Raw genomic sequence first — 19318 nt, 5'->3', positions numbered from 1 at the left:
CCCTATGTGGTGCCTTCCTAGCGGGTGTAGCGAGGGGCTGCGCCACATAAAATGTCACAGCCTCCTGTTTCTAGCTGAGGGTCGTTTCCTGCCTCCACTAGTTTCGGGGACCGGTCTCCCCCTTTGGCCTGACCCCTCCACGCAGGTGGATTCGGGCGTGCGGTGGCGACTCGCCCGTCCGCACCCCTGAGATCCCTTCGTTCCTCGTTCCTGGAGCCTTCTCCGCTCCTCTTACTTCCTTCTCCCTCTTCCAGGCCTGGGCCTCTGTTACTAGGCCCGCCTCCGGAGCAGAGCTCATGCAGAGCCCCTGCTCCCTGCCACTTCTGCTCAGACTTCTCTGCACTGAACTAAGATGGTGCCCACCTTTTATACTCCCTTCTCAATGCACCCAGGAACTGCTTCCTCCCTGCTCCTGCACTACAGGGTTCCCCTTCCTCAGTGTTCCCTCCCCCCACTCCAGCCAGGGACAGGGACTGTCGTGCCCATCTCAGGGGCATATTGGTCGCTCTGCCCCACGGCAATGTGGTGTAATGCATGCAGGTGTCGGGTCCTGATCCACACTCCATCCTTACCTGAGAGTGAGATATCACACCTCTGGGTGAGGTGCAATACCTCTGTAGCAACCGAGCCCTCAGGGTGCTACAGTTCCATTTATCTTCAGCCTAGGTGACGTATTGCGATACAAGGCCGTGATTTTGGCTATAAAAGGGTCCCCTAGACCCCTACCCCAAGCTTTTTAAGAGAATCATATATGGCATGCCAGGAGACTCTATGGAATGCTTTCTCAGCATCCAACGAGAGTATCTAATTACAAATTTTTAACTGCATCTAGCCCAGGAAATACTTTGTGCCTAGTAGCAGGGTCTGCTAGTCAGCGGATTATCCCGGCTGTTAAGCAAGCTACACCACCTGTAGTTTGGACACTTAATTTTTTCAAAGGAAATGCTTCGGGACCACGGGATACTCAGTGAAGAGCATCAGGAGGCACCCCAAGGCATAGGGGCTCGGACTGGCAGTAGGATGCCTTGCGGTGGACAGCCGAGCTCGATCCTTATAAAAGCTTTTTAACTGCAGCAGCTTTAGTGGACGCTACTGGAGCTGGAATTACGCGGCTGCTGGCATGAGACTTGCCCTCCAATAGATCCTTGTAAATGGATTTAAAGTGTATTCATTCAAATTAGAGAGACAATTTAAATTAAAAAGCTTAGAGCTGCCTCCACCACAGGGGGGCTCGCTCGACCCACCAGCGGACAGGCACCAGTATTGGGAGAGGGGGGCTGGCCGTCAGGGTTCACCGCGGCTCTGGCACAAACCCGGCGACACAGAGGTGGCACGGGCAGGAGCGGACTGAACGTGTCGGCTTCTCACTTTTTGGATTTTAGAAGGGCATGACATGCCTATATCTGTGTCTCCCCCTCCTTTTACTCCTCCACCTCTTTTCTTTTCGCATGACTATATGTACTTGTCACTTTTCCATGTGTTAGTTGTGTCTTCTGAGCAGTTTGTCAGCTTTTGGACACCTTTGAAGGTGTTTTCTATGTGTTTTTGTTTGCCTGCCATTGGTTTTAACGGTGTTCGACGAACAGTTCGGCGAACACACGGGTGTTCGACGAACCGAACCGAACTCGAACACTACGGGGGTGGCTCAACACTAGTCCTGTGTGTGCAGTGGTAACAATAACAACAGGAATAATGCAAGTAATAGTGGACGTATTCAGTTTAGATAGAGAGTTTATCCTCAGAGCCATCGCCATGCACCTTACTCCTTTAAAATATTGCTTTTTGTATCCTTATTAATGAGACTTACAAAACTTACGGTGTATGGAAAACTCATGAAGAATTCACTACACAGATGTGTGCACATTGCTCTGCTGGTACTTCCTTGTACACAGCCAAAAGAAAAATATAAATTAACATGGAAACAAGGTGACAGCTGGAACCCTAGAGAACACAACAACAAAAACAAATCTCATACTTACCCGTGGAAAAACTATAGTTCTAAATTATGTAGTTACGACAATTAGGCAATGAAACTTCATGGATAACTGCTATGTAGCTCAGAGCTTAAAGGGGTTATCCCATCTTCTCAAGATTGGTTGCACTGTTCCCCAGCCTCTTGGCTTTATTCTTGCTGAGGGGCAGTGTGCATCTCCTGGTTTGAGAGTTTGGACCAGTGGCATTGCTTTCACTGGCCCAAATTGCGCTCCTCTGATGCTGCAGAGGAGAGAAAAGTGCACATTTTCAAAATTTTCATAGTTTTCAGAGTGGTGCTTTCAAGCAGGGGCGTAACGATAGTATGTGCTGGAGTTGCAGTCCTACCTTGGCCCTGGAGCCTAGGGGTCCCAAACTGGGCCCATATGAGAAGACCAATATTATTACTGACCAATCGATAAGGGCCCTGTTGGAGACTTTTCCTTAAGTCTTACAAGCTTCACCACAAGCCCTATTCAAAAGACTTGTAAGTACTGTGGATTTTTAGCCATTGCTGCCGGTCTACAGTGGGGGCCAGTAACCTAGAAATCGAGCAGTAATTACTAAAATTAAAAATTACTCCATTCTTGAAAACAGAGATGATTTTTAAAAATAGGAAAAGGGCAAAGTTGCTTATTTTTACAAACATTTAGCAATTTTATCAATAAAATAATATGGTAGTAACCCATTAAGCCAGCAAAACACATAGAGACAGTTAACTGAAAGTGTCAATCTTATTCATATGAGAAACTCTAAACGATTCTCCAACGGCAAATACCAGGGCAAATTGTTATGTGCTGTGCAGAGGGACCCAGCAAGACTGACACCAAACCAGCAAAGGCGCCAGCACAGATGCACTTGGCACAAGCTGCCCAGCTAGGCGAGCCCTTGAGCCAAGAATACTCTTAACCCAGCTCCCAGTAAATGTAAGGGTTATTTGGTAGAGCCCTTTACAGGCCCACTGTCGCTGGACAGCTGGCATCTGGTGACGCAGCTGGTACCTAATCAAGAACCAGGTGAGTACCTCTGCAAGAACCCAAGGAAGTGTAAACCAGAAGAGAAAATGAGAAAAACCCTGAAAAGATAGCAAGACTAATACTAGCACCACTCACCACCAAGCACGTAGGGAACTGCAATAAACAGCAAAGGACTGAGCAGTGAGCAGGATTATATAGTCCGCCTAATAATCAGGTGTTGATTACCTCCCAATCATCCCCAGGCAGCCACTCCCTGCTAGCTTCAAGAGCAGACTGGACAACATCCCACCACTGCATTGTACCAGACAAAGCAGCACCCTGCATTCTCATACATCCCACAACACCAGAATGTGATGCTCCACAAGAATGAGACAGTTTCCCTGCACGCATAGTAACTCTGCCTCCACAGTCAGGACAATGGCGGCGCTTTAGACCTGAGTACCGTAGCACCGGACCTGCTCCATTTCCAGGTGGGAGCACAGAACCACAATTCGTAACACAAATATAGAGATGTGCTGGAAAATGTCAACATTCCAGATCCTTTATTCCCATGAGACATAAGCCACTGGCAGGGGGTCTGACAATAGCTTATTTAACTCTCCCAATTGAATAATTCCTACACATTGAGATTAACAGAATGAGCATGTTTATAGTGAAGTCTAGAGAAATGGCTGCCAGCTGAAGAAGTGTTTAGTTATTTAATGTGTGCAGGTTTAGAGTGAATTCATAGTTTCCATAAATGTTTTACTGTCTAGAAAAGAGAATGTTCTATGTGTTTACTGGAAACGAAAGACTGGAATAGCAGATTAATTCACTGAGGGCAGCCAAGATTATGTGCACGAATAATAACTGCTAAATTCAATGCAAAAGAAGATTACTGGATATGGAAAGGCAATCTGTAAACATGTAACAATCAAAACACTTATTAACATAGTGATGCATTACTCGCCCAACGTGGGCAGGCAGACACAGCACCAACTGTGTGTCATGATTAGTACATAATCTGTACTCAAATTTGAGCATTTGAATGATAAATACCAAACAATCCCAAACTTTCGATATATGTTCAGTATAGACTGATAACGCTCCCCAAGGCACTCAGCCTGAATATGCTACCATTAAAGGGGTTTTCCAGGATCAGAATGCTAATCCTTAGGGTAGGTCATCATTGTGTAAGGTGGCTAATGGTCACATAGTCGATGGGAGGTATGTATCACAGAGATGGCTGGTTTCTGTGATGTAACCCGGAGTGTTTCTCTAGTGCATGTAAGCACTAAGAGGTTCGTTTGGTTCATCTAGGAGTCAGGTTGCGGGTAGTTTAGAGAGTTTGGCGGGTCTAGCTACCCACATACCTCCCCTCTGGGTGTGGTTAACAGCCTATATAATGGAGGCTGTTTGGCACATGGTCTGTGTGTTTGGAGGGAGAAGGCCTCCTGTGTATGTTTGTCTCCAGACCGAGCCAGGATACTGGACACAGGCTTGACTGAGCAGAGACCTGCTAAGGACATTTTACTTTCTTTGCCTGATCTAAAGGCTGTTTTCTTTTCTGTTTGGCTTCTGGATTTATGAAGCAATAAACCCACATGAACTTTAAAGGAAAAAGCCTCCTGTTTTCCTCACGACGCACCCAAGTGAGTAAAACCCCTACAATTGTTAGACTCCTAAGCAGTTTTTCATGTACAAGTTCAATCTTTGTTTTTCATGGATAGAAGTCATATCTATTATTGTTTGTGGGGGTTATTTTTGTAGACTGAGTGGTCCGCACCCAATTACAGAGCTATGTCTGATTTTGATCTGAGTCATGAATCAATGTCACCAATGCAAGTCTATGGATTAGTGAAAAAATCTGAGAGCATTTGGTTGCCATCTGTGTGGTGTTCGTTTTTCACTGATTGTTAAGATAAGCTTGAGAAACCTCTATCAGTTTGTTTTTTTTTGCATATGAGAAGAACTGATGAATCCGATGGTAAAATCTGTCAAACTGATGAAAATCATTCAGTTTTTTTATGTACTCTTCCTCCTATGTCCTTGCCTTGAAGAAAGGAGTTTAGATTTCAGATCCTCCTCAGTAAAAGATCAAAGGAGCTGTTAGATTTTCTTAGTACACATGTGCAAGTGCAAAATACCGCCTGAGGGAACTAATATCAGTCAGACCAGTGGTTTACCCCACAGTTGGCAACCCTAGTTGTCCCTCATCAGCTTTCTTAATGTGAATTTGTGTTTCTTGTGTTCCCTTTCCTCTCCAATCTATTAGGTTGTGTCTTCTGCAGTACATTCAAATAGAAAGCTGTGTTCTACAGGAAGGGGTTGTCCTCTACTAGGACAACCCCCTCTCGATCTGAATGCTTTCCCCCGTTAAAACGAAAAACACCTATACTCACCTCCTGTGCTGGTGTCGCTCCAGTAGTGTCAGTACTCATGTTCCCGGGGACCATGTGAGGTTGTTACGTCCAGTCATTACTTTCGCCTCCTTTGGACGTATAAGTAATCAAGAGGAAGTAAGTGGCCAGTCGCAGCTCTCATTTCCTCTTGATTACTTAAGTCTGAAGGCGGGGAAAGTGACTCCAGCACTGATTGGGCACAGGACTCACATGATGTAACAACCTCATGTGAGCCCCGAGAACGTGAGTGCTAACACTGCTGGAACGGCGCTTGCTTGTGAGGCCAGTATAGGTGTTTTTATTTTAACAGGGGCAGCCATTCAGATCGACAAGGGTTTGTTCTAGTAGTGGACAACCTCTTTAAGCAATGTCAGTGTGACAGCAACGGCTGTAACTTTAGGCTGAGAGCGGTGTCATTTCATCCCTAATGAGTGGTGCTGCAGCCTGCTGTGTTCTGGATGTGACACGGTGCAACCCGGTCTCTGGTTGGTGGAACAGAAGTCAGCCATGATTACACATAAGTGCTGCGCACACTAAAGTAACACAGAGGAGAAAAATGAAAGATGTATTACATGTCTCCCTCTTCTCATTCTGTCTGCAAACTGACAGCGTGCCCTAGTACTACATCACTTCCCAGCCTCCCCACTCAACCACACCACGGGCCATCAGGAGCCAGGGGGATGCATGTAAAATAAATTAAGTTATGTTTTTAAATTTGACTTGCAGGGCTGGTGCCACCCCACATGACCCACCACCCTAAGTACTGGTCCTCCAGCACCTAGTGGCAAATAAGGCTCTGTAGATGTATAGAAAATAATGAATTGGAAGTCCGCTGATTTTGAAAAATAGTTGATATGATCATTTCCTATTTTTAAAGAAATCGCATAAGAACAAAGATTAGTCAAAGGGGATTATAGACTAATTTCTACTATTATGATTCACAAAATATTATAAACATATTATAACAATTTTTGCAATATATTATATTATTTAAAAATCAGCATATTCTAATATTTTGCTCTCGTACTGTATGTCTACCAAGCTATCTAGTTGGGATATATGACTTCTGAAAGCTATAACTACTGTATCTGATTCTTATTTCTATACATACCTGCTCCTGGATAAGACTACATTGTTCCTATTCATATTACTTATTTGCATAAATCAATGGTACATGAAAGTTTCTAACAAGGAGATATTCTTCATCGTTAAGCACTCTGTAGTTCCCTTTCCCTGACCGCAGGCTCTTAGTAATAGTTCAGAAAGCTGTTCATTCATAAAAAACAGTCTTAGATTGAAATAGTCATTGAAAAAATGCTGCACAGAGCGAAGGTGTAAGCTGCAGCAGAACCTCTCCCTCAGTATCTGTATGCCATGAGAGGGATGGTGGAAGGGGCATCATGTTGCAATCACTGTGTTTTAAGGCCCCCCATATATATTAGTTTAATGGTAGACAAATCCGCCGATATCGGCGGGCTTGGCCAACAGTCTAATGTGTATTGGAGCACCGACTGATGGTTGGGAGAGATGTCGATCGTGCATGTCCTATTTTGGACTGCCGATCTCATTGTTTTCCTGTATCTAATACATATACATAAGTAAAAGGATTGACTTCATGAGGGCATAGGCTTGTGACAGAGGGTACAGAACTCCACAATGGAGAATGGCACATATGGACCCCACATATTCATACATTAGATGAACAGCCATTCATTGCTATGGCTGGCATGTACTGATGCATTTCAGCCACTGTAGGGGCATGTATAAATGTATAGGCAAATTTTCCCAGTTATATCAGCTGATTCCTGAGGGATTATATACACAGCAATATAAAAAATAGCTGTCCTACCTTAAACTGTGCACCAGAGTCCTGAGAATCCTGTGGTTCCGGACAGCTTCCTCGACAAGTTCTCACTGCCATGAAAAAAAGTATGGCCAGGGCTAGGGCAAAACTCCTCATCTTATCAAGGTTTGAGAGCAGCAACTGAGAAATCAAATATGAATAAATCAATAATTTAGCATTGAGTAGACTTTACAGCAAATGACGACACACTAGTGAACTATGAGGAAATACTATCTGTAAACCAATGAACGCCACTTTGCAACAAAGATTCGGTCAGGAAGTACAGACAGGAATTTAATGCATACCTCAGCAAGTTTTTATTGAGAATTGCAGAAAAAAAACACTGAAAAACAATGATGTGCAATGATCCCAAACGTATGCAGAAATGTTTACTTTTAAATGACATGGTTGTAAAAAGTGTACTTGATGTTTGAAGACCCTCTGTGGTCTGGAATAAGTACTACATACTGGTGGCCCAGAAAATAAGTTATGGACAGAGTAAAAGTTTAACAGAAGTATTATTAGGAATCTCCCAGCAGGAGGCACTGAATTTCAAAAGTTACACTAAAAACTTTTTACCATGTCGAATTACAAAATCACTTGTATCTTTCAACCCCACAGGGTGTGCCTGTGCTCGTGACACCCTCTTAGAGGCCTCTTCTGGATACTTATGAAGGACTTGCATTCACACTTGCGACCATCTCTCCCAACTGTTCTGGATTCAACGGGACTGTCCCGATTTGACGGGTCAGTCACACTGTCCCTGCAGGTCATGGCTTTGTCCCGACTTTCACTCACTCTCTATGACGTTTTCATCTCTGCATAGTTTCTCCTCCTCGGGGATGGGGCCAGCTCTGCACTTGCTATTAAATTTAAAAAAAAAAATCTCTTCTCCCTTTGAAATATGGTCTTCCTGAGAATCGAACCCATGACCTGTATAATTGCAGGCAGTAAGTAAAGCTATTAGCCACAGTCTGCATTGATCAGCAGAGGAGAATTGTGTATACTTGAAGCTGCATTGCAGGCTTTGAACCCACAGGCAGATTATACCGGTACATATACAAGTGCTTCTCACTAAATTAGAATATCATGAAAAAGTTAATTTATTTCAGTTCTTCAATACAAAAAGTGAAACTCATTTATTATATAGAGTCATTACAAACAGAGTGATCTATCTCAAGTGTTTATTTCTGTTAATGTTGATGATTATGGCTTATAGCCAATGAAAACACAAAAGTCATTATCTCAGTAAATTAGAATAATTTATAACAACATCTTGAAAAATGTTTTTAAAATCCGAAATGTTGGCCTACTGAAATGTATGTTCAGTAATTGCACTCAATACTTGGTCAGGGCTCCTTTTCCATCAATTACTGCATCAGTGCGGCGTGGCATGGAGGCGATCAGCCTGTGGCACTGCTGAAATGCTATGGAAGCCCAGGTTGCTTTGATAGCAGCCTTCAGCTTGTCTGCATTGTTGGGTCTGGTGTCTCATCTTCCTCTTGACAATACCCAATAGATTCTCCATGGGGTTAAGGTCAGACGAGTTTGCTGGCCAATCAAGCACAGTGATACTGTTGTTTTTAAACCAGGTATTGGTACTTTTGGCAGTGTGGAGCGGTGCCAAGTCCTGCTGGAAAATGAAATCTCCATCTCCAAAAGCTGGTAGGCGGCTGCGCTGACTTTTGGTCTTGATAAAACACAGTGGATCTACACGAGCAGAGGACATGGCTCCCCAAACCATCACTGATTGTGGAAACTTCACACTAGACCTTAAGCAGCTTGGATTGTGTGTCTCCCCACTCTTCCTCCAGACTCTGGGACCTTGATTTCCAAATGAAATGTAAAATTTACTTTCATCTGAAAACAACACCTTGGACCACTGAGCAACAGTCCAGGTCTTTTTCTTCTTGGCCCAGGTAAGACGCTTCTGGCGTTGTCTATTTGTCATGAGTGACTTGACACAAGAACTGCGACACTTGTAGCCCATGTCCTGGATACGTCTGTGTGTGGTGGCTCTTGAAGCAATGACTACAGCAGCAGTCTACTTGTGAATCTTCCCCAAATTTTTGAGTGGCATTTTCTTAAAAATCCTTTCAAGGCTGCGGTTATCCCCGTTGCTTGTGCACCTTTTTCTACCACACTTTTTCCTTCCACTCAACTTTCCATTAATATGCTTGGATACAGCACTCTGTGAACAGCCAGCTTCTTTAGCAATGATGTTTTGTGGTTTACCCTCCTTGTGGAGCGTGTCAATGACTGCCTTCTGGACATCTGTCAAGTCAGCAGTCTTCCCCATGATTGTGGAGCCTACTGAAACAGACTTAGGGACCTTTTTAAACGCATCGGAAACCTTTGCAGGTGTTTTTTTATTAATTATTCTAATTTACTGAGTTAATGACTTTTGTGTTTTCATTGGCTTTAAGCCATAATTATCAACATTAACAGAAATAGCACGGTGGCTCACTGGTTAGCACTGCAGCCTTGCAGCGCTTGGGTCGTGGGTTCAAATCCCACTAAGGACAACATCTGCAAGGAGTTTGTATGTTCTCCCCATGTTTGCACAGGTTTCCTCCGGGTTCTCTGGTTTCCTCTCACATTCCAAAGACATACTGATAGGGAATTTAGATTGTGAGCCCCAATGGGGACAGTGCCCATAATGTCTGTAAAGTGCTGTGGAATTATTGGCGCCATATAAGTGAGTAAAATGAATAAACACTTGAAATAGATCACTCTGTTTGTAATTACTCTATATAACATATGAGTTTTACTTTTTGTATTGAAGAACTAAAATAAATTAACTAATAATATTCTAATTTAGTGAGAAGCACTTGTAGATACAGCTGAATATAGCCATGTATTCTAGAAGTGAAGAAAATATCTGATTTTTTTTTTCCGATAAAACTACTAAAAAAGTATGAAAAACAATTAGAAAAATATAATTTTCTTTTTTTTTTGCGAGTCTCCCTGGGAATTGAACCCAGAATACAGAAGCAAAAGCTATGAGCCACAGCTTCCAGTAAAATTTCTAGGCAAACATTCTGTTCTTAAAGCTGCATTGCAGGCTGTGAGTTCACAGGCAGGTTAAACTGGTACACAGTTAAACAACTGTATATAGCAGTGTATTTCTATGTCCCTGTATTCTGGAAGGAAAACAAGTCACATTTTTTTTTCCCTATAAAATTACTAAAAGATACTAAAAAGCAATTAGATAAATGTCCTTTTAACTGCACTTTTTTTTAATTAATAAACATCGCAAATCAGCAAATAACATGGACTTATTTGGTGTCACTGTAATTGGAACAATCCACACAACACAGCGATCAGATTATGGTGATCAGTAAGTGGCATAAATTATGTTGTGATTGATTTATTTTCGCTATTAGGCCATGTTCACACGTTCAGTATTGGGTCAGTATTTTACATCAGTATTTGTAAGCCAAAATCAGGATGGAACAATCAGAGGAAAAGTATACTAGAAATATGTGCACAACGTCTCCATTTTTTATCAAATCTTAGTTTTGGCATACAAATACTGATGTGAAATATTGACCAAAACGTGTGAACGCGACCTTAAACTCATAAAAATGTAATAAAAATCTAATGCTGAGACAGTGTTTACACATAGTGAAAATGCTGCGTTTTTTCAACTGCTTTTTTTCTGCACATTTTCTGCAGGCGTCCGAACCACATGACGCAATAACAATTTCCTCTGATTATTGCATTTTCTCTTATGTGTTTTCCCCTTTATTTGATGTGTTTTTGGTTCAAATGTGAAGTCGCATTTTTAACGCTTTTAATAGTACAGAAAAGCACATCCAGGTGAACAGGCTCCACTCCCACACAAGCCCGGTCGTGGTCACACCCTCTGCGACCACGATCATTATGCCCCTGTCCACATAGAAACCTCTAGAGAAAAGAAGAACTAAAACCGCACATTTTAACAGCATCTTTAGACACACAGTAGACAAAGTTTTCATTAAATCACATCCACTTTGCTTGAACATTTAATCCGTGCTCACATGTAGCGTAAATTTCGCATATTTTCGGCAGTTTTTTTGTATAGAAATTCTGCTCTGTTTAACTGTCCAAGCAAACTGGATATGATTTCATGAAAACTGCGCCAACTGTGCGTCTAAGGATGCTGCTACACTGTGCTGTTTTATTGCTTCTTTTTCTCTAGAGGCTTCTATGTGGATAGGAGCATAATGATCGGGATCATAGAGGGTGTGACCATGACTGGGCATGTGTGGGAGGGGGGCCTGCCAACGCCAATTTCTCCTAGGTGTGCGCCCTCGGACGCACATTCATGTGAAATATATTGCGGCACAGAGACCCACAAGGTCACTTCACTGCAATACAGGCCGCCAGCCAATCAGGAGCCAGCAACTGATATTGGCTTGCCAGTGACGCACAGCACATGGCAGTGAAATCATGCACTGCACTTACCGGCTCGACGAAGTCAGGTGCCGGCTCCCGCAGAAGAGGATGCCTTGCGGCGTGGGAACGGAGGAAGGTGAGTAGAATAGTTTGTTTTGTGATGGAGAAGAACTGAAGGGGCCCAGCATGGAGTACATTATATCCCATATTAGGAACATTATACCAGCATGGGGGGATATTATACAAGGATGGGGGACATTATACCGGAATGGGGACATTATACCAGGATAGGACAATTATATTAGAATGGGAGACATTATACCAGAATGAGGACATCATACAAGCATGGGGGACATGATACCATAATGAGGACATTATACCAAAATGGGGGACATTATACCAGAATGAGGAATTTATACCAGGATGAGGGACATTATACCAGAATTGGGGACGTTATACCAGAATATGGACATTATACCAAAATAGGGGACATTATAACAGAATTAGGAATTTATATCAGGATGGGGGAAGGATGGGGGACATTATACCAGGATGGGTGGCATTATATTAGAATGGGAACATTACACCAGGATGGGTGGCATTATACCAGGATGGGGGACATTATAAGAGGAAGGGACCCAGGATGGAGGAAAATGTTATTGTATGGGGCTCAGGATGGTGAAGATTATTACAAGAAGGCCAGGATGGGGGACATTATTACATGGGGCTTACACATATGTCTTTATAGAATCTATAACTCTACAAGGGCCCATACATCTGACCAACAAACCAAAACAAAATTTTGCACTGGGGCCTATCAGAATCTTGTTATGCCACTATATATGGAGCCTAAAAAAAATAGAAATTTTTCTATACTGTAAAAAAACGCTGCTTCACATCGGCACCAAGAACACCAAATCAAATAAGGGGGAAAAGGTATAAAAAAAAATTCTGCACAAATGCAATAGTTTGAGAAAATTGTTATTGTGTAGTTTGGTACAGACATCTGCAGAAAACAAAAACAGTATTTATACAACATGTGAACAGGGCATTACAGACACAAAAAAGTGAATGTCATATAGTGAAGGATACTAGGGATGAGCGAACCCGAATTGTAAAGTTTGGGGTTCGTACCGGACACCTAGTGTCTGGTACCGAACCCAGAACACAGACTTCTTGCTGTTCGTCCGTGTTACTGTTTGGGTTTGGCAGCCTAATAAAGCTTGTTGAAAGCAGCCAGTCAACAAGCTTTGAGGCTGAAGTCCCCGCTTATCATTCCAGCTTTCGCGCTGCTCTCATGAGAACTAGTGCCTTACTGACGTCACCTCAGTTCACAGCAGCCGGGTTTCGTGCAGAACAACATGAGACCTGGCAGTGACTGCTACTCCAGTGTATGGAGCTTCATTCTCTGAATGGGGATCATTGTGGGACCTCCATTTGGATTATGGCGGACCAGTGAGGATTTTATATATTTAAAAAAAAAATGAATGAAAGAGGGAAATTGTGATTTTTTTGATTTTTTAAAATAAAGACTTTTGTGTGTGTGTTTATTTCTTTTGACTGCGGGGTTAGTAATGGGGGTGTCTGACAGATGCCTCTCCATTACTAACCCATGGGTTTGATGTCAGAGCCAGCTGCTGACAATAACCCCACAATCCCATTACCCCAACTGCCAATGCACCAGGGCAATCGGGAAGAGCCGAGGCTAAGCACTAGAATTGGTGCATCTAATGGATGCGCCATTTCTCGGGTGGCTGTGGGTTGGTCTTATTAGGCTGGGAAGGGGCCAATATCCATGGCCCTTCCCAACCTATTAATATCAGCCCCCAGCTGTCTTTTTTCCTTAGATTGTTATTGAAAATAGGGAGGACCCCATGTCAGTTTTTTAGGGTCTCCCCATTTTTAACAACCAGCAAAGGCAAAGCAGACAGTTGGGGGCTGATATAATTAGACTGGGAAGGTCCATGGATATTGGCCCCTTCTCAGCATAATAAGACCAGCTCACACCTGTCTGCTTTCCCTTTGCTGGTTTTTAAAAATAGGAGGGACCCCACATTGTTTTTTTTCATTTATTTATTAACAAGTACAGTAAAATACACACAAGGCACTGCTCCACTCCTCCACTTGGACTTCCACCTCCTGGTTCAAGATTATTTTTTTTTTATGCTATGTTATTTTAAGTTATTTTCCTATCCACATTTGTTTGCAGGGCAATTGTCCTGCTCTTACCCCCATTTTGCTTCCTTTTGCAGCCCCTTAGCCCTTACTATGACCATTTTACAGCACCAACATTCGGGTCCCCATTAACTTGTATGGGGTTCGAGTCCAGGGTCAACTTTGGGTACTCGACCAGTGAGCGCGTCGGTCTAGAAGGCGCAGCCTCGCTCAATATAAGTGTATGGGGAGCAAGGCCATGCCCATTGGCCAGGGGTATGTACTGTATAACACATACATACCCTTCGTTACCGGGTCTCATACCGACGAATCCCCGCAGGGCACAGTGCCTGTTCTAGGGGGAGTCATAAGTCTGCAGTCACACAGGGTGACTACAGACTTATCACTTTTGACCGGACAACCCCTTTAAAGGTTGCATAAAAATGATAAAGTTCTGGCTGCTACAACTATAAATGAAGGAGCAAAAAAAAAAAACAAAGGTCCCAACTAGACATGAGTATAATGCACAGATGACATCACGCCAGCACTGGCTAATCTAAAGCCGGGCTGTAGAAGCCGAAAGGTAAAAGATTCGTGGTCCTCCTGTCCATCCATCAGTACCACTGACCTAGATGCTGGACCAGAGTCCTGTGTGAATCTATCTGCTCATCTCTTGTCCCAACCATCCTGGATAGTTGTCTTGACCCTGTTACTATAGCTTCATAAAATGCTCCTTTTCTAAGGCCATGTTCACACGTTCAGTATTTGGTCAATATTTTACCTCAGTATTTGTAAGCTAAAATCAGAAGTGGAACAATCAGAGGAAAAGTATCATAGAAACACGTCACCACTTCATTTTTCAACCACTCCTGGCTTACAAATACTGATGTCAAATACTGTCCAAATACTGAATGTGTGAACATGACCTTATATATCTAGTTTTGTTTATTTATAGATTTATTTTATTTGTGTGTGGCTAACGGAATAATTTTATATTAGGTGAAAGAAACAATTTTTTATCTATCTAAGCATTTTTCATTAATTGTAAAATAGATTCCTGTACAAGGGCAAATGCAACATTTCTAAGAAGTTTAGAAATACATATCCATTGCAGTTATCATAAAACTGACCTCATAAAATTCACTTTCTATATTCTATTTCACAAATTATTACAGGATTGTTAAAAGTGAATCTGTCAGCAGGTTTTTTGCTATGTAATCTGAGAGCAGCATGATGTAGGGGCTGAGATCCTGATTCCATCGATGTGTTAGTTCTTGATCCTCATGCTGTCATTTTGATACTGTTTTCTATACTGCGTATCTAGCAGTGCTCATAATGTTGAGCTCTGTATAACCCGCTCACACCACTGTCAGCTTTCTGTGTACGTTGTAAACTGACCAAAAACTGCTAGTCAGTAGTGGAAGTGGGGTTACAAAGAGCAGTTGAGTAGGAGGCAGATACACCTAGTCCTGTAGCCAGTGTTACAATATATCAGAGCTGTGAGAGCTGCAGCAAATGTGTTTGTAAGAAGACAGAGTTCAGTTCTACTGTTCTGTGTTAGTTACATGTCTTAGAATAGTAACACCTCCTTTTATTAAAAATAAACCCTGGAGGCAGATTCTCATGCAGATCAGTGTCCAGCCCATAGTTCTTAACAGCTCATTTACATACAAGAAAAATGTGTATTTCTCCGGAATACTGCTTCACAAAGCAGGATGGAATATCGCAAAAACTTCATTGTGAAAAGATGTACTTCACCATGACGTTTTTGTCATATTCCATCCATGTTTTTATCTTTACCTTTGGATTTGAGTGTATTCACCAAATAAAGGCACGTTTTATCCTGTGAAGCTGGATTCCTCCTTGTGCCAGTTATGAGATACACATATAAATTACTGCAGTTCACAGCTAATTCACTATCTTTCTAAAACTCCTTATAAGCTGATTGAATCATTGCTTTGAAGGGGATCCCTCAGCTGCCAACATTGCCCTTTTATCTGAAGTCAAAAGCAATTGGGAGCCCCAGGGTGCTATCCTAGAAACTTCCGTAGGTCTGGTGTGATGTTGATTTATACAGGATTAAAGGTCTTTCAAAGACAAGAGGTAAGGTTATATCCCGATGCTAACGTTAAGCATGTAGGTTTGTATGTCATTATTGAATAAGTAGAGTTGCCCTGTGTCTGAATATGGGCTACATCAATCTGAACTACACTGTGTTCCAAATTATTATGCAAATAATATTTTCTCAGATTTTCCCAAATTACCTATATGAATTGCAGTCATTGTAATTTTCCAGTCAAATAACTATTAGAGTGCAATTGAAATGTTTTTGTACAAACTGCCTATGATAACAGTATATTTTTAAAAAAATAAAAAACTCAAACTGCACTCAAAATGCATGTTCCAAATTATTATGCACAGCAGAGTTTTCAACCTTTTCATTTTAATAAAGAACAAAAAAATAGTCATTTTTGAAATTATAAGCATTAGCAGGTTATTACAAACTGAAATCAAACAGTTTTCAACTCAAAACTTTATTCTAGGTGATGTTACATTTGCACATAGGACCCCTTGTTCGAAAGGAGCTTCTGAACTCTCTCGTCCATTGAATTTGTCAGGTTTTGGATGGTTTCTGCTTTAATTGTTTTGTATGAGGACAGAATACCCTCCCAGAGCTGTTGCTTAGATGTGAACTGCCTCCCGCCATCATAGACACTCCTTTTGATGATGCTCCAGAGGTTCTCAATGGGGTTGAGATCAGGGGAGCATGGGTGCCACACCATAAGTTTGTCCCCTTTTATGCCCATAGCAGCCAGAGATGCAGATGTGTTATGTGCAGCATGAGACGGTGCATTATCATGCATGAAAATGATCTTGCTGCGGAATACACGGTTCTTCTTCTTGAACCATGGCAGGAAGTGCTGTTTGAGAAACTCAACATACATTATGGAGTTCATCTTTACCCCTTCAGGGATCCTAAAAGGGCCGACAATCTCTCTCCCCATGATTCCAGCCCAAAACATTACTCCACCTCCTCCTTGTTAGCGCCGTAGCCGTGTTTGCATGGGGTGTCCATCAACCAGCCATCCTCCACTCCATCCATCTGGACTATCGAGATCATTTCATGCATGATAATGCACCGTCTCATGCTGCACATAACACATCTGCATCTCTGGCTGCTATGGGCATAAAAGGGGACAAACTTATGGTATGGCACCCATGCTCCCCTGACCTCAACCCCATTGAGAACCTCTGGAGCATCATCAAAAGAAGTGTCTATGATGGTGGGAGGCAGTTCACATCTAAGCAACAGCTCTGGGAGGGTATTCTGTCCTCATACAAAACAATTAAAGCAGAAACCATCCAAAACCTGACAAATTCAATGGACGAGGGAGTTCAGAAGCTCCTTTTGAACAAGTGGTCCTATGTGCAAATGTAACATCACCTAGAATAAAGTTTTGAGTTGAAAACTGTTTGATTTCAGTTTGTAATAACCTGCTAATGCTTATAATTTCAAAAATGACTATTTTTTTGTTCTTTATTAAAATGGAAAGGTTGAAAACTCTGCTGTGCATAATAATTTGGAACATGCATTTTGAGTGCAGTTTGAGTTTTTTATTTTTTTAAAAATATACTGTTATCATAGGCAGTTTGTACAACAACCTTTCAATTGTACTCTAATAGTTATTTGACTGGAAAATTACAATGACTGCAATTCATATAGGTAATTTGGGAAAATCTGAGAAAATATTATTTGCATAATAATTTGGAACACAGTGTATTGTTGTAGATTATATATATATCTATGCATGATTAATTACTGATGATGATCACACTCATTACATTACAAAATTACAATTTGATTAATCTTTCCATTAAATCTATTTTCTTGTTTTCTTTGAATCATATCCACCTTCTAATATACTTTAGCTAAGATATTTAAAGAAGACCTTTCACTAAATGTTTCATGGGGAACTTGACACAGGAAGTAATAGTCACTGCAGAGCAGAATAAAACATGTTTTGTTTTTAAAATTTTCTTCTCCATTGCAAAGATATTAGTAATCAAATCAGTAGTGTAGCTACCGGGGGGGGGGGGGGGGCAGAGGATGCGGTCGCCCTGGGCCCAATGCTCAGGGAGGGCCCACCATGGGGTGCCCACCCGGTGCTACGCTACACCGATATACTTAATCACAGCCACAGCTGCACAGCGCTCCCTCTTCCCTGTGTTCAGATGTATTCATGTCTCTTAGACGTGAATACATCTGAGCAACAGTGCAGCGCTCAGCTGGGAGGAGGGGAGCGCTCATCATCTCCCTGCCCCGATGTGCAGTGGAGTGAAGAGGTCGCACACTGCTGTGCTCATCACTCTGCTGCTGTCAGATCACTGAGCCGCAGAGCGGCAAAGGATGCATCTTACTTGCATATGGGACAGTCTGGAAAATTGTGAGAGGGAGCAGAGTGGGGGTGGGTGGACCAGATGGAGAAGTGTTGGGACAGTATGGAGAGGAGGGAGCATGGGGGAAAATATGGAGGAGTGGATGGACCATTTGGAAAAGTGGGGGACATTATGGAGAGGCGGGGGGCCGTATGGAGAAATGGGTGTTCAATATGAAGAAATAAGGAGACATTATGGAGAGGTGGGAGCAAAGGAGATAATATGGGTGAACAGGATGTAAAATTGGGAGCATCTGAGAACCATATGGAGAAGTGGGACTGTGGGGGGATTGTATGGAGGAGTGGGGGACCATTTGGAGAAGTTGGGAACATTATGGAAAGGTGGGAGTGTGGGGGGACCATATGGAGAAATGGGAGCATGGGTGGATCGTATGGAGAAGTGGGTGTACAATATGAAGAAGTGGGGGTACAGTATGGAGAGGTGGGAGCATAGGGGACAATATGGAGAAATGGGGGAACATGATGGAGAATTTGGAGCAAGTGGGGACCATATGGAGAAGAGGGAGTGTGAGGGGATTGTATGGAGCAAAGGGAACAGTATGTAGAGATGGGAGCGTGAGATGACAGTATGCAGAGATGAGAGCATGGGGGACAATATGGAAAAGTGGGGGCGGCACAGTATGTAGAGATAGGAGCATGGGGGGACAGTATGGAGAGGTGAGAGCTTTGGGGATAATATGGAGAGGTGGGGGCACAGTATGGAGATGTTAAATTCATGTACTGACAGTGGATCTGGTAATGGATTCATGTACTGACTGTGGTCCTGATCATGTACAAATGTACCAATCCATAACTGATCAGAGGTTGTCACCCGGCTGAGGTGGTCAGCTTTCTGCCACTGGTTCCCTACTGTGGCTGTCACCCTGCTGCCGAAGTGGGAAAGGTAAGCGCCTTAAAGAGCCGAAGGTTATTGGGACATTTATTGTATATGAGGGAAGTTAATGTGAAGGCACAGTATCTCGTGGGCAGTATGCAGAGGAGGAAAAGTGTGGTTCTAGTGCTGTATTCATCTACTGACGGTGGTTCTAGGACTGCATTTATTTACCAATAGTGGTTCTGGTGCTGCATTCATGTACTGACGGTGGTTCTGTGTATATGGGACCTGTGGGCCCACCATACTGTGTATAGGGAAGCTGTGGGGCATTATATTGTGTA

At 42.6% G+C, this 19318-nt stretch overlaps 1 protein-coding gene across 2 annotated transcripts in view; it reads right to left on the bottom strand.

The window, feature by feature from the left end:
- The window catches only part of TAC3 (tachykinin precursor 3), a 156031-nt gene that overhangs the window by 120458 nt on the left and 16255 nt on the right, over positions 1-19318 (bottom strand). For both annotated transcript variants that reach the window (XM_073670173.1, XM_073670177.1), the window contains exon 2: positions 7179-7313. In XM_073670173.1, coding sequence (XP_073526274.1) covers positions 7179-7289 — 111 coding nt within the window. In that variant the 5' untranslated portion in view covers positions 7290-7313. The remainder of the gene's footprint in view (positions 1-7178; positions 7314-19318) is intronic.

This window comes from Phyllobates terribilis, unplaced genomic scaffold, assembly GCF_046119375.1.
Source record: "Phyllobates terribilis strain yellow unplaced genomic scaffold, ASM4611937v1 Scaffold_2__4_contigs__length_985480577, whole genome shotgun sequence".
NCBI classification, from domain to species: Eukaryota; Metazoa; Chordata; class Amphibia; order Anura; family Dendrobatidae; genus Phyllobates; species Phyllobates terribilis.
The sequence above is the reverse complement of the archived record's forward strand: the minus strand, read 5'-3'. Positions and strand labels throughout refer to the sequence as shown.